Below are 14,167 nucleotides of genomic sequence, written 5' to 3'. Positions count from 1 at the left end.
TGCTCCGGCTGCCCCCCGCTCTCCCGCCGCTCCGGCGCGGCCCGGGGCTGCCTCCGGGAGCCAGGCCACGGCCACCGAGATCCCGAGTCTGTGAGACCTGAAAAGGGCAAGGGGAGGCCAGTGGGCCCGTGGAGGGGCCCCCGGAGGCCTGAAAATGGGAGCTTTTCTCCTGTCGTAATGTGGGAACCCGCCGACCGGTGAGGCCTCTATTTCTCTCTTTCGCCTGCATTTTATCTGCCCCCGCCCCTGCAGATGGCTATGCTCTCTGGGGGGGGGGGGGGCACATGAGTCGCCTTTGTTTGTCCCTGGGGAAGGGGTTTCTAAAGAAGGCCACTGGGACCATGGGGTCCCTTCCCTTTGGAGGGGTGGGCCTGGGCAAGGGCGGGTATTTCTCTAGGCGACAGGGGGGACCTAACAGAATGTGCTGTTGGTGAGCTTTCAGGGTGTTAGGGTTCCGGTTGACGGGTTAATAGCACCACCCTGAGATGTCCTTGTATAATATTTGTATCAATTGATTTTCTGTCTCTTCCTGACGAGGGTCCTGTAGGCATCCAAGCCCTGCATCCCTAGGCTCCGGATGAGACAGAAGGATGCAGAGAAAGTATAGCCATAGCGACGGGCCTTGGTTTTCCAGTTTTGTAGTCTGGCCAGGGGAAAACGCCGGCCCCAAACGCCAGCCCCTTCCTTCCCTCCTTACTTTCGATTTTCATTCCTTTCCTTCTTCCCCTCTCTGGCGCTCAAACAGAAGCACAAGAGGGGCGACCAGTGGCAACTCTCAACCACCTTGCAAATCCCCTGTAGACGTGGTCCTCAGTGCAGGAGAGTACTCGGGTGATTATCTAATAATAGCCTGGGCTGCTGAGAATAGAATCTGGCTCAAGGACTCTGCAACCAAGGGCTGGGGCTGGGCAGAGGCACTGAACCTGTGTGCTAGCGCCTGGCAATGCTAACACAAGCCCCCAATATTTAGCTCCGGGTCCACTCTTTGGGCACTTCAGGCCTGCCCCTCACAGGCTTTGTCAGCCCTGGCATGGGCTGTATTTCATGCACCAGTTCCTAGCTAGGAAGAAATGGGCAGAGCAAACCCTTTCTCTCCCTGGTTTGACAGTTGTGATTCCCCGTGAAGAATGCGACCTTGTTTGGAGAAGGCGGCCTTGTTGGGTTGGCTGTTGTGTTCTAAAACCAGCCTTGGTAGCTTTATACACATTTATACAGGCTCCAATGTACAGACTCAGACTTTTGAATGAATATATACAGACTCATATTTCCTCGTTGGTCAATTGTATATTACCATGCCTATATTCGCTCAAACACCATTTTATGTGCATGCAAAATTTTATGAGCCCTCACTAGGTGAGACACTGGGTGCACCAAGAAGGCTCTCTGTGCGTGCTCTGTTGAAATGTGTACAATGTGTACGTGTTCGTGCTGCAATTGAAGTATGCGGGTTCCGATCAACAACAGATACTACAAAGGCTTTCTCAGACCTTAATACGTTTGCTGTCCCAGCAGCTGGGCTGGGGAAATACTGATCTCTTCTGCTTTCTCTCTACACCTCCCACCCTGCCCCTGAACTTCCCCAACTCAGATACTGTTTTACCAGGGGAACCCAGCTGTGTTGAAAGTGAATTTTGTGGAAAATCTGTGGGGTATGTGGACCTTGCTTGGAGCAATGGGCTAGGCCCTCATGCTTAAAGCCTTGCTGGGGCGGTGAAGTTGGTACGGTGGTCTCTGGGTACTGGCCTGGGGCAGCTGTGGGCTAGGGTACTGGAGAGGCCTGCCAGAATGGGTAGGAGTGTGGTGAACATCTATCCTCTAGCCTTGCTCACTGTGTCTGTTTACCGGTCCCAAGATTTGCCTGTTTCCGCTGTCTATGGGACAGATTAGGGGTTCTCTAAGTTCCCAAAATACCCAGATCTGGTTACTAATGGGACTTTGTTTTAATCCAGTCTGCTACGTGAGCTGGGAGAAGGCTGATGGGGCAATGCCAGAGGGTCTGGCCCCTGTGGGCCTGGAGCAGTGAGTGTGGCCAGTGCAGGCAATTACCCAGCCGCCTTTCCTAGCCTTTCTCCCCAATGGGGCCATGAAAAGACAGAGCAAGGGGGAAATAGAAATGTCCTTAAAAAAAAACTCATAAAAGAAAGTAAGGACAGGAGAGGGGCTGGCGGCATTTTCCTCTCCTCCTAGGCGATCAGGTTCCTACCAAGACTCTCCTGTCCAAACATGCTATGGGTGCGGAGGCATGCAGCTTTCTTCCACGTTCTCTCCGTTGGCACCAACAGCGGCCTTGGGTTTTCAGGCCTTGGGCACCCCTGGGTGCCGGTGTGACATTACCCCCGAATTGTGCCCCTCTCCTGGCCCAGGGCCTCTGCCACGGCGGCGGTGCAGCTGCCCCTGTTTATTGTGTCTGTGAGGAGTTGTTTACTTGTTTTGTCTGCTGCCACCCTGCGTCTGAAACCCGCCAAACCAGCAAACTCACCCAGGAGGACAAAGTGCAGTGCTATCCTGACTCCCTCCCCTTTCCAGCACCCCGCTCCAGCCCTTACCGCTCTTACCTCCTCCCTCCCTCTCTTTCTGAAGGGAGGAAGCAGAAATTGTTCTAAAATAGGGCAGCTGTTTATAGGGTTGGGGGAATTATGGGGACACCATAAACCTTCAGTGTCCTGGTGGTAGAGAGACTTTGAGCAGCCCTCCCCTTGCCTCCAGCTTTTCTTCCTTCCCCCTGGCAACTGCCTGGTTAAGGTGGCCACAGTCATTGAGAAAGTTGAGCCCCTCTCCCCCCCTCCTTTTTGCAGGAGTTTTCCCTGAGACACAGGTTGTTGGGTTTTAAATCAGGGTAATGTTGGCAGATTCGTAAAGCTAGATAAAGCATGTCGCTCACCCTCCCTTCTCCTCAGCCCCCCAAAATAGCAGTGAATTTAAGCAAATCCTACAAAATTAAATTGCCCCTTCGCTAAAGATCCTATAAATTTCCAATCCCGCCAGGTGTAGAGTCAGAGAGGCGGCTCGGTTTGCCTCTAATTTTGCTCCTGGCTATCAAACCTAAAAGAATATCATTGAAGTAAGTAATATTCTCCTTTCTGAAATTAATTCCCCCCTCCCCATCTCTCTCCCTCTTTTTGCCAGCACAGATTAAATGGTTCTTTCAAATCTGCAAACAATAAAGGATAAAATTATTTATAGGGAAATGAGGACTATGTTTCATTGTTGGCTTATTGTTCCAGAACATAAAAACATTTTATTTTCAAGTGGAAGAACTTACACAAGGGGAAGAAGGGGGAAAGGAAAACCAAGTGAGAGGAAGCAGGGCACCCACACACAAAGCTCCCGTTGTATATAACTTATATGACATTTACAATTTCCTCATGACAACTCACTGTGACGTCATAAATGCCACGCTCTTGAATTTTATAATTCTCATAAACCTCCAAAATCGGTCTAAGCCGTATTCGCTCAGTGTGGAGGGACAGAAGAGAAGCCAGGAGGTCAGGAATCCTTTGGCCTCATTCTGGGGGCCAAAAATATTCTGAATATTTTGGATTTTCATTTTTCTTCCTGGACCAAGCAAACCACTTGCTTTGCCTCCCTGAAATGCCCCTCAGGATCAGAGCTCCATCCCCTTTCTTGAAGGCTCTCTTTGTGCCCCCTCCTCAGCTCATATCAGCCGCTTGGGAGAGAGCTGGGACGCTTGGGGGCCAGGCCACAAAAGCCAGAAATGATTTCTTTCAGAGGGAACCCACAAGGGCCTCAGACTGAGTATGATGGGACAGATATACTTGAGACTTATTTTATTTTTTAACCTTCAGCCAGAGAAGTGAATTGAGAAGCCAAACAAACGCCGATGTGGGAGTTGATGCTTGCTGATGGTAGCAGCATTAAGTGGAGTGGTAGTAATGAAAGGTCAGGCAGAAATCTGGAAAGAGAGAGGGAGGAGAGAAAATATGATGTGTGTTAGCAGAGCCCCTCCATGTACCTTTCTTCTCTGTTTAATGACACATAAAACAAAAGCAGCTTGGGCAGCCTCTAAACCTCTTAACTCGAAAGAGGAGTCACCAGCCCAGGCCTCCGAGGTGTCTGAGGCAGTTCTCAGGCACTTGACATGCCCCATCTGGCCCCTTCCTTCTCCCCCCGTCCCTGTGGACCCCCAATTTTATTCAGCTGGCCAGCTGGGGCCAGGTCCCTTTATAATATCAGCACCCCCTGATGGAATCCATTTCCGGGTTGGGTGTGTCAAATTTCACTTTTCTCCAAGTGTCTCCCTGCCTGAACTTTGAAAGGAGAAGGAGCATATTTGGGAATGCAATGTGTATATGGGGAGGTCTGTACTCAGACAACTTCTCCCACATATCTGTGAGAAACTGGGGGCTCCTAGAGTGAGCTATTCTTTGATGTCTCCAAGCAGACCCAGTTCCCTGTGTTCAGGTTCTTTGGTGGTGGACTGAGAGATTCTGCAATCCTTTTAGTCTGGATTCTGTGGAGATCAAAGGAGTTCATGCACAAAACACTGGGCATTTGGAGTAGGATTTTAAAAAATTTTTTTTAAATACAAAAGCTAATCATAGACCAGTTGGGGCCGAGTGAATAGTCAGTTGCTTTAGAACAGCAAAGTCTTAACCAAACAGTGCGATTGTGAAGTGAGCTGAACAAGTCCTGAAACTCAGCTTTCTCTGCAAGAGGGATTTCAGCCCTTGCCCAGTGGCACAAAAGGGGCCGGTCGGGCAACAGCTCCTTCCAGCTCTGGAAATTAAGATTTGGCGGGTGGGTCGGGCAGCTGCGGTGGCTTCCAGGCAGCTAAACACCAGCCCAGCCGAGGCCGAGCGCTGAGTACTGCGGCTCCAGTGTTGGGTCCCTGAGCAGCCTTCCGAGGCGCCGAGCTGTAGCTGGTGGCGCAGGCAGCCAGGAAAGGAGTGTGTCTATCTGTATGCGAGACTGGGTGGGTCACAGACATCCACACGCAGACTTGGGGGATCTAGGGAGAGAGAAAAAAAAACTGGCAGAACACAAACTAGCAGGACCTCTGGAAAAGATTGCTCCCAAGTAAAAATTCCAGATCTCATCCCTCTCACTTCAGATACCCTTCCCTAAGAAATTAATATATTTCCCAGAGCCGAATGGAAAGCAAAGGCAAGCAAGGTGAGGCCTGACTACGAATCCCTTCTCGGCCAGAGCCCAGTTCCACCCACCCTCTTCCCCCTTCAGAGGCACACAGGCCCCCAGGCCCTGGCCTGGAGCAGGGTGAGGCTCCGGGTAGGAGTGCTTGACTAGCCTTGGGAAACCCTCAAGTGCCCACCTTCCAATTAGACCCTTAGCCTTGGGGACTCCTGACCAGCGACTGCCCCCCACTCAGGCTCATGGCATGCCTGCAGTAAGTTTCTCTCCTATAATTAGTGCTTGTGAAAAGCATGTGTTTTGGATTGGGGAGGGGGCTGGAGCAGCAAGCGGCAACTTTCCCCCTTTATTCCTGTTCTGTGTTGTTTGAATTCTGTTTTTGAATCCACTAATTACACCTCCCAAAGCAAAAATCTGCTCTTGCTGCCAAACCCCCTCGGAATGCCTGATTTCCGAGGCCGAAAGGGCAGAGCAACTCCGAGACCTGCGGGCCTGATGGGGGGTGTTCTCTGATTCTCCAGGCTTGTTTTATAGAAACAAAGAACAAGTTATCCCTCCCCTTCCTAGGACTTGTGCATATTTACAGAGCTCAACTGCAGTTTTAATAAAACATCTGTTCTTGCTTCTGTTGATGAGTTTCCATAATTGTTTTCAGACAAATTTAACAGGAAAATAGAAATATATTTAGAAAAACCCAAGTCCCAGCTTTCTCCCCATAGACAGTCGTTCTTTTGCCAAAAAAAGAGAGAAAGAAATGAACATAAAATGAGAAGAGGAAAATGTAATCCAATGGAGGGAAGATCGGGCTCATCTGACCTGCTCTCCCCCCTTGGAGCGAATCCTTCCAGCAAATTTCAGCTGCATAATTAAAGATCTAACTGAAAGAAGGAAGCTTCTTTCCTCAGGAACGGAAGGAGAGGGGGTAGAATGTGGTGGAAATTAATTTTGCTGAAAGTCTTTAAGCTTTGGGGAAATTATTTGTGTTTCTGCTTCCCCTTCTCTCCCCCTCCCAACATTTCTGCCCCCGCCCCCCCAGCAGCTGGTTTCTGTTCATTATAAATCCGAGAGACCTTTCAGTCTCTGCCCTCTGTTTAGGGACGTAATAAAACACTTAACTTTCCGGGCTGAGATTTTCCTCAGGTCGGCCCTCCCCCCCACTGCCTCTAGGCCCAAGGAGACTCTCCCCAACTTTGGGGCCCCTTTCCCCTCTAGACTTGGTTTAGTAGGGGCTCAAGGAAGCTCAGGCATCCTTGCTGAAGAGCTGCAGTACGTGTTTCCCCAGAAGCCCTTTCTTTCCTTCAAGGACCTTCCTTCCCCCACCCACCCATAAAAGAGATTTAAAAATACATAGAAAATCAACACTCATTGAAAGCAAAACTTCATTAAGATGTCCTATCTTCCATCATTCAATTTGTTGTACATTGCAACAATTTAATATCTTGCAGGAAATATCACTGACATGATTTATCCCTCTAGCAATCTCTTTCTGAAATGGGGGGTGGAATTTACTCTTTCTTTGGCCTGTTCTACGTGTTACACCACTACCCTTAGGGCAGAAATGAGTCTGGGAACTCTGAGAGCGGCTACTCTTGTCCAGGGGTGCACTGACTTGTTCCTTAGCTCAGCCCCCTGGGTCTCCCCGCCCCTATTTCTCTTTCTCTCTCTCCCTTTTGCCCTCCAGGGGGCCTGGAGCCCCAGCCAGCTGTTGGAAACCTCTGTTCAGGCATGCCATGAATTGGAGGACAACTGGATTCTGGAGGGGATAGCAATTCACGCTAGTGTCTGTGTTTGTGAACCTGTCACGTCACCCCAAAATGAGACGATTCATCTAAAAATTTCTTCTTAATTTAAGAACCCTCCTCTACCCTTTCACCTTCATCTCCATGGGGAGAGGAAAGTATGGTCCAAGAGGAAGAACCTTTGTAATTAAGGGGTCTTTCCCTTACTCTTCTAAATAACAGCAAATTCCCTTCTCTGAAGGACTGAGCCTGTATTTTCAAAAGCCAACACAAATTATTTGGCAGGAAGACTCTTCAACCCGGTAAGGAGCTTCATGTATTAACTAACATGTTGTCGCCACCAGCTCCTACACACTGTCTGCTTTTGGGTTCAAAAACTTTATCCCCCCACCCCAGCGACACTCCAGGGAAACCTTAACGTTACAGAAGATGAATAAACGAGTTTTTTTCCCAGCATAGTCCCGTTTATGGCTTTATTGCTACCCATTGATTACTCCGCTTTGTTACACAGAAGGAAAAGATCATAAAATCTGGCAACATCCGGGTCCTTGTTATAGCCAGTCCTCCCCCCCCCCCAAAAAATGATGAGGGGAAAATATGAGCTTCCATTGCTCTCTTCACTTGCCCACCACCCCTTCTTTGTCAACTCAAAGTCGTTTTAGCCTATGTCAGGATAGCAAATTAAGTTTGGATTAATCAGGAGTAAAACCCCATCTGCACACCTTCCGCTGCTTCAGTTCGCCCACTGCGGCTCCCTCAGAAACCTCGGACTCAGCTGCCTTTTCCTAACCTTCTCTTCCTTTTTCTCAGCCTCAAGGTGGAAAGAAAGGGGGGCGGGGGGTAGGGGCTGCTGAGAGGCTGGGCCCCAACAGGTATGGCTGACCCTCGTGTGAGAGCTCCCCAGGAGCACTTTGCTGGAATCTCCAAGCCCCAGAGCTCAGGTCCAAGGGTGCCTCCCTTAGCAGGGTAGAGAGCCCAGAGGGGGCAGGGGGCTTCTGACATATGCAAGGGCTTGAGCTTGCAAGATCCTAAATGTCCATCAAAGCTCCACCAGCCTTCTCTTTCTGGCTGGATCTTACGTGAATTACCCCACCGGCCCTCAATGGCTCCAAATCATAAATTCTCACCAACATAAACAGGAGTTGATGTGTAGAAAGACTCTGAGTTCTTTCTCCTTCTTTTCGCTCTCTCTCTTTCTCTTTCACCTTTTGCTTCTTTCCCTCCCTTTCCTATAGTATTTTTATACATTCTCCCTTTTAGGCAAACATGCTGCCAGAGTTTCCCCCAAAAGGGGGTGCTGAGGAAGAGGCAGAGGGAGGTGGGGAAGAGGAAAGCAGTTGCCTGGCCCCTCTGCCCACCTCAGATCTGCCACTGCCCTGAAGTCTCTCCCTTACCCCTGGAGACCTACTTGCTCCCCTCATGCCCCCTACATCCAAGACTCTCAGCCACACCCTCCTTCCTCTGAGCATCATGTTTATGAATTTCTTCTTACTCTTGATTTAAAAAATTATTGGGGGAAAAATGCTGGTTTGGTGATGAGGAATCACTTCGTGGAATATCAAACCAGGATTTCCTGTAGGATTTCTGGGGACCCCCCCCCCAGCTGGGAGGGAGCCCCTCCCATGGAGGAATCAAGATGTAATTTTAGAAGAGAGCAGATATAAACGATGAAATCGGATTGAAAATACAGAGATTCCCCAGCCTGGCTCTGGCCACTGCACAGCAAAGTTAGCTGGGGCTGAGCGAGTGCAGCTCTCCTTCCCTGGGCCCCAAGGCCCTGCTCATGGACATTCACCCTTCCTTCACCTCCACATCAGCTCCCTTACGTGTATATATATTTTAAAAATCCAAGTCTTACTTTCAAAGCACACACTTAGTCTCAACTAGGGAATCAACAGAAGCAGAAGCGATTTTTTTCCCCCTTCTTGACATCTGGCTTGCGATTGGCTGGAAGGGGGTCAGCTGACTTTGTCATTTTGTCTGTCCTGGATTGGAGCCGTCCCTATAACCATCTAGTTCCGAGTACAAACTGGAGACAGAAATAAATATTAAAGAAATCATAGCCCGACCAGGTAAAGGCAAAGGGATGAATTCCTACTTCACTAACCCTTCCTTATCCTGCCACCTCGCCGGCGGCCAGGACGTCCTCCCCAACGTCGCCCTCAATTCCACCGCCTATGATCCAGTGAGGCATTTCTCGACCTATGGAGCGGCTGTTGCCCAGAACCGGATCTACTCGACTCCCTTTTATTCGCCACAGGAGAATGTCGTGTTCAGTTCCAGCCGGGGGCCGTATGACTATGGATCTAATTCCTTTTACCAGGAGAAAGACATGCTCTCAAACTGCAGACAAAACACCTTAGGACATAACACACAGACCTCAATCGCTCAGGATTTTAGTTCTGAGCAGGGCAGGACTGCGCCCCAGGACCAGAAAGCCAGTATCCAGATTTACCCCTGGATGCAGCGAATGAATTCGCACAGTGGTGAGTTTTACAGCTCCGAGATATAAATTAAATAAACTGAACTGGCTTTATGACCGGCTTCCCTAGAAGAACGGGCGGAGAGAGTTTTTTATGGCCCCATAAAAACAATCACGCTCGTCTCCTCGCCGACGCCGAGACAGGGCCCCCTCTTCTGCCCCCTCTGCTCGCCTCCCGCTTGCTCGCAGGGGCCTGGCCCCCTCGGCCCCTGACTGATTAGAGGGCTCCAAGGCGAGCTGGTGGGGGGGGGGGGGGGCGGCAGAAACAGGGCAGGGAGTGAGGGGAGGAGGCAGGGGTGGGGGAACCCCCAAAGTCGAGTCGAGTCAGTCTGAGCAGGGAGGGGGAAAGGAGGGGGCAGAAAGTCGGGGGAGAAGTTTGCAAGGAGCTAGGGTGCTTGGGGAGGTGGGGGAGTTCAGTCGTTGAGAAATAGGGCCCTCATCCCCAGGGTTGAGGATTTTTCAAAAACCAGCTTTTAGATTTACAGCTTTCTGGCTGGTTCTTGCCCCCCGCCCTGCCACCATTCTGTGGGACACACACCCACCACCCTACAGGGTGGGGGCACTGAAGTTGGGATCCTGGCTGTACCCCGAGTGGGGGTGGGGCAGGGCGAGTGGGAGCAGGCTGCAGGGGCCCTGAGCTGCTGGCCCAGTTGGGAGGGCCAGGACTGGACTGGGCTAAATTGTCTGCGGAGGGCGCCTCGCTGATTGTGTTTAGTGTGTTTTGTGCCTGGATCTCCAGGGGTTGGCTACGGAGCGGACCGGAGGCGCGGCCGCCAGATCTACTCGCGGTACCAGACCCTGGAACTGGAGAAGGAATTTCACTTCAACCGCTACCTAACGCGGCGCCGGCGCATCGAGATCGCCAACGCGCTCTGCCTGACCGAGCGACAGATCAAAATCTGGTTCCAGAACCGCCGGATGAAGTGGAAAAAGGAATCTAATCTCACGTCCACGCTCTCAGGGGGCGGCGGAGGGGCCGCGGCCGACAGCCTGGGCGGAAAAGAGGAGAAGCGGGAAGAGACAGAGGAGGAGAAGCAGAAAGAGTGACCGGGACTGTCCCTCCCCCCTCCTCCTCCTTCGCCCCCCAGCGCCCCCTGACCACACGCTCTGTATTTATCGCTGGCACAACTGGTGTGTCTCGGCACCCTAAGGAGCATTAGGGAGTCAGATATGGACCTGAAAGTAAACTCTGGACCCCCGCCCTCACCGCACAAACTCTCTCACTGCGCGCCGCCGCCTCTTCCTCCTCCTCCTCCTTCTCCATCTCGCTCCCTCGCTAGCTCGATCCCGGCTTGTCTGCAGGCCCCTTCCCCCGCCCAGGCCTTGGGGGCTCTGTCCCTTCTTGGCCCCACAGACACCCCCAGGGCCTCCCCGCAGCCCCTGCCCGGCCCCTCTGCCCCAGCAAATGCCCAGCCCAGGCGAATTGTATTTAAAGAATCCTGGGGGTCATTATGGCATATTACAAACTGTGACCGTTTCTGTGTGAATATTTTTAGCTGTATTTGTGGTCTCTGTATTTATATTTATGTTTAGCACCGTCCGTGTTCCTATCCCATCTTAAAAAAGGAAAAAAAAAAGAGAGGGAAAATTACAAAAAGAGAAAAAAAGTGAATGACGTTTGTTTAGCCAGTAGGAGAAAAATAATAATAAATTTTAAAAAATCCCCTCGTGTTACCCTCCTGTATAAATCCGACCTCTGGATCCGTCCCCGAATATTTAATAAAACTGATATTATTTTTAAAAGTTTACATCGGGGTTTCTGTGACTTCGCTCGCCTGCCTTGCCTTGGGGTGAAAGTTGGGGCCGCTCCCGGAGCCCCGCGCCCGCTGCAGCCTGCGAGCCCCCAGCCTCTGCACTCGCCTCGCCGGGCGGGCGCCAGCCTGGCCGCCCCTCCGCCGGGCTGGGAGGCCTCTCCTGGGCTCCCTACGCGAAGCAACACACTCACCCCGCAAAACAAGCTGCTTGGGATTTTGATGGGGGTCAGGGAGACGCCGGGGCTGGTCGGCTTGGTCTCCAGCCCCACACAGGCCTTCTTTCTGCCTGTGATAGTCTGGGGTCGGTCTTCTGAGCCACAAGCCTCCACCCCCACCCCCCAAATCCAGAAAAGCAGCACGATCCAGGGCACCAGGGCTCCCCCGCCCACTCTCGGGGTGAGGAGGGGGCGCCCTGCGAGCAGCCCCCTGCCCGCGCCAGGCCGATGGTTGCGAAACCTGGCGGAGGCGGAGAGAAGAGGGGAAACGAAGACAGCGGGATTTGAGCCCTTCGCCGGGACTGAGCGATTCAAGGACATCTCGAGCAAGAACGCCTGGAAACTGAGCTCTCGCCTGCTCTGGGACTCCTGACGTGGCTGGGACAAAATTCCCTCTTCCTCACAGCCCCAGCCCAGTCTGGTTCCTCACTCTTTCTTCCCCCCTCCAACTCCGCGGGCAGGGAGCGCAGCTAGGCCTTAGCCTTTCCCCAGCTCAGGCCTTCTCTCCCTAAGCCCAGCCAGAGAAACCTGAGTGGACTAGAGGGCGAGGTAGTGAGGGGGTCTCCCAGAGAGAAAAAATCCGTCAGAGTTTCCCAGACTTTCCAGATCCCCGCCAGCGCCCCCTCCAGCGCCTCCGCCTGCAAGTGGGGCGGGGGTTGAGGGTGGGGGTGGGGGGGCGCGGAGGGACGCTTCTCCTGGCAGGGGCGGGATTTCCTGGGGAGAGGCAGGCAGGAAAGAATAAGACTTGGAGCTTGGGGAGGGGGGTCGGAAAGGGGCCAAATGGCTGCATAGCCCCTGACCATGGGCTGTGAAGGTTGCCCAGGCGCCTGCTCTGCCCACCCCCTTCTCCTACCCCCAGTCAGGTTCTTCCCGCACTGCCATGTAGCTCAGAAATCCCTCTCCTGTGGACCTGGTGGGTTTCAATCCCTGGAGAGCCTGGTCCAGAGACCTTTCCTCCATAGGGCACAAAACAGGTCTTGTCCTCTGCCCTGCCCATATTTTTGTGGAGGCTTGAATCTTGCTTTTCCATGCCCACAATGAACATCTATTTTCTATCCGAAATATCTGACATAGGTATCACATGAGGGTCATACACAGGGATGTAGAGCCGCCTTCCAGGCCATTGTGTCTGTCTGGTTCTACACACACAGAGACACACACACACACACACACACACACACGTTGAAAATGACCTTGTTGCTACTCTGGGGTCTCTGACATGATGAGGTCTACTCAGCTACCATGGCTCCTCACCTCCAGGCTCACCCCAGAGTCCCCAGTACTCTCAGCCTCATGACCCCACCCCACCCCCATCTAGTTCTGCCCACCCAGGATCACTTCTCCTGGGCATCTTGTCTACCTCTCCAGGGGCTTGGTTCACTTTTCCATGCTGACAGGCAACTTCTCAGCAATGGCAGTGCTTTGGGACATCCAGGGAGAGGGGCCTCCAACCTGAGATAAACCCCCTCTACGTCCCACCTGGGCAGGCCCCCTCCCCCACTGAAGTCCCCTTCCCTCAGCCATTTTTGAAGATTGGAAGGCCCTGGGGGTGAAGAGGACAGGTCTATCAGTTACCGGAAAAACCCTCAGTGCATCCTCCTCTTCCCTTAAAATTAAATACAATTTCAAAGGCCATTTCAGGGGTTTGTTGCAGCAACAGCCAGCTTCTCCTCTACAGGGTAGAAAATCCATCGGTCTGAAAGGGGAGCCGGCACACCAGGCTGCAATTTCTCCAAGTAGGCACCAGGTGTCGCTGTGGGCTCGTTGTCCCGGCTACCCCCAATTCCAAAGAACCATTTTTTTTCCTCCCCCTTCTCTCTGTTTCTCTCATTCCCTCTCCCCTTTGGTTAGGCTTTGCCAACATATCAAGATGCGTTTCGCCGGCTTCCATCACTAACCTCCCGGAGGTCATCAAACCAAATTTATGAGTGGTCGCTGGAGTCACGTGACTCTATTTAAGGCTCCCTTATTTGGGAAGAGCGCATAGGATAAAGAAAGAGATATCTCCACCTATAAATTGTGCACTTTGGAGAACAAAAAACCCCTCAACTTCAAAGAGTCACAAATCACCCTTAATCAAAAAGGGTGCAGAAATTTTTTTGGGCCCTCCCCGCCATGAGCTCCTACGTAGCCAATTCATTCTATAAGCAGAGCCCCAATATCCCTGCCTATAACATGCAAACTTGTGGGAACTATGGATCGGCCTCAGAGGTGCAGGCATCCAGGTACTGCTACGGCGGATTGGACTTAAGCATCACTTTCCCACCGCCTGCGCCTTCCAACTCTCTCCACGGGGTAGACATGGCTGCCAACCCCCGGGCTCACCCCGACCGCCCCGCCTGCAGCGCCGCGGCCGCTCCAGGACACGCTCTGGGCAGAGACGAAGCGGCTCCTCTGAACCCCGGGATGTACAGTCAGAAGGCGGCTCGCCCAGCGCCGGAGGAGCGAGCTAAGAGCAGTGGGGAGATCAAAGAGGAGCAGGCGCAGACAGGGCAGCCCGCCGGACTGAGCCAGCCACCGGCCCCGCCACAGATTTACCCGTGGATGACCAAACTGCACATGAGCCACGGTAAACTTTAGGACTTCATTTTGCGCGCTCGGGTCCGCCTGGGTTTTATAGGCCATGCGGGGCAAATAAAGAAAAAAAACCTGCGGCCATAAATTTTATGATCCAGGCATCAATGGCTCGTAAAACTGTCCACTAAAAGGCTTAGAGGCTGTGTGCGCCCAAATTTACGACGACATAATTGGATCATAGGAACAAAACGTGTATAAAAGGCAATATTCAATTTTTGGGGGAGAGGGAGGGAGTTAAAAAAATAGAGGGATCTAAAGGGTGAGGAGCGCGGGGCTCCAGCGCGGGGATCC

The 14,167-nt window shown here is 52.2% G+C and overlaps 2 protein-coding genes across 4 annotated transcripts in view; both read left to right on the top strand.

Annotated features, from left to right (window-relative positions):
* The first annotated feature begins 10 nt into the window (after nt 1–10).
* On the top strand, nt 11–10,664 carry HOXC6 (homeobox C6). Of its 3 annotated transcripts, XM_015559575.1 has the most exons (3): nt 11–197; nt 8,989–9,334; nt 10,070–10,664. In XM_015559575.1, the coding sequence occupies exons 2-3, from the start codon at nt 9,181–9,183 to the stop codon at nt 10,375–10,377; spliced, it is 462 nt and encodes a 153-aa protein (XP_015415061.1). In that variant the 5' UTR covers nt 11–197; nt 8,989–9,180; the 3' UTR covers nt 10,378–10,664. The 3 variants fall into 3 exon arrangements, with proteins under 3 accessions (XP_015415061.1, XP_015415060.1, XP_006757013.1); XM_015559574.1 differs by lacking the exon at nt 11–197 and having other exon boundaries at nt 1,644–9,334; nt 10,046–10,664; XM_006756950.2 differs by lacking the exon at nt 11–197 and having other exon boundaries at nt 1,647–9,334.
* A 2,750-nt stretch (nt 10,665–13,414) lies between these two features.
* The window catches only part of HOXC5 (homeobox C5), a 2,284-nt gene continuing 1,531 nt past the window's right edge, over nt 13,415–14,167 (top strand). The window contains exon 1 of the mRNA XM_006756953.2: nt 13,415–13,868. Within this exon, the coding sequence (XP_006757016.1) occupies nt 13,415–13,868 (454 nt within the window). The remainder of the gene's footprint in view (nt 13,869–14,167) is intronic.

The sequence above is a fragment of the Myotis davidii genome, unplaced genomic scaffold (genome assembly GCF_000327345.1).
Source record: "Myotis davidii unplaced genomic scaffold, ASM32734v1 scaffold233, whole genome shotgun sequence".
In the NCBI taxonomy this organism is placed as follows: domain Eukaryota; kingdom Metazoa; phylum Chordata; class Mammalia; order Chiroptera; family Vespertilionidae; genus Myotis; species Myotis davidii.
Note: the sequence above shows the minus strand (reverse complement) of the source record. Positions and strands in the feature narration are given on the sequence as shown.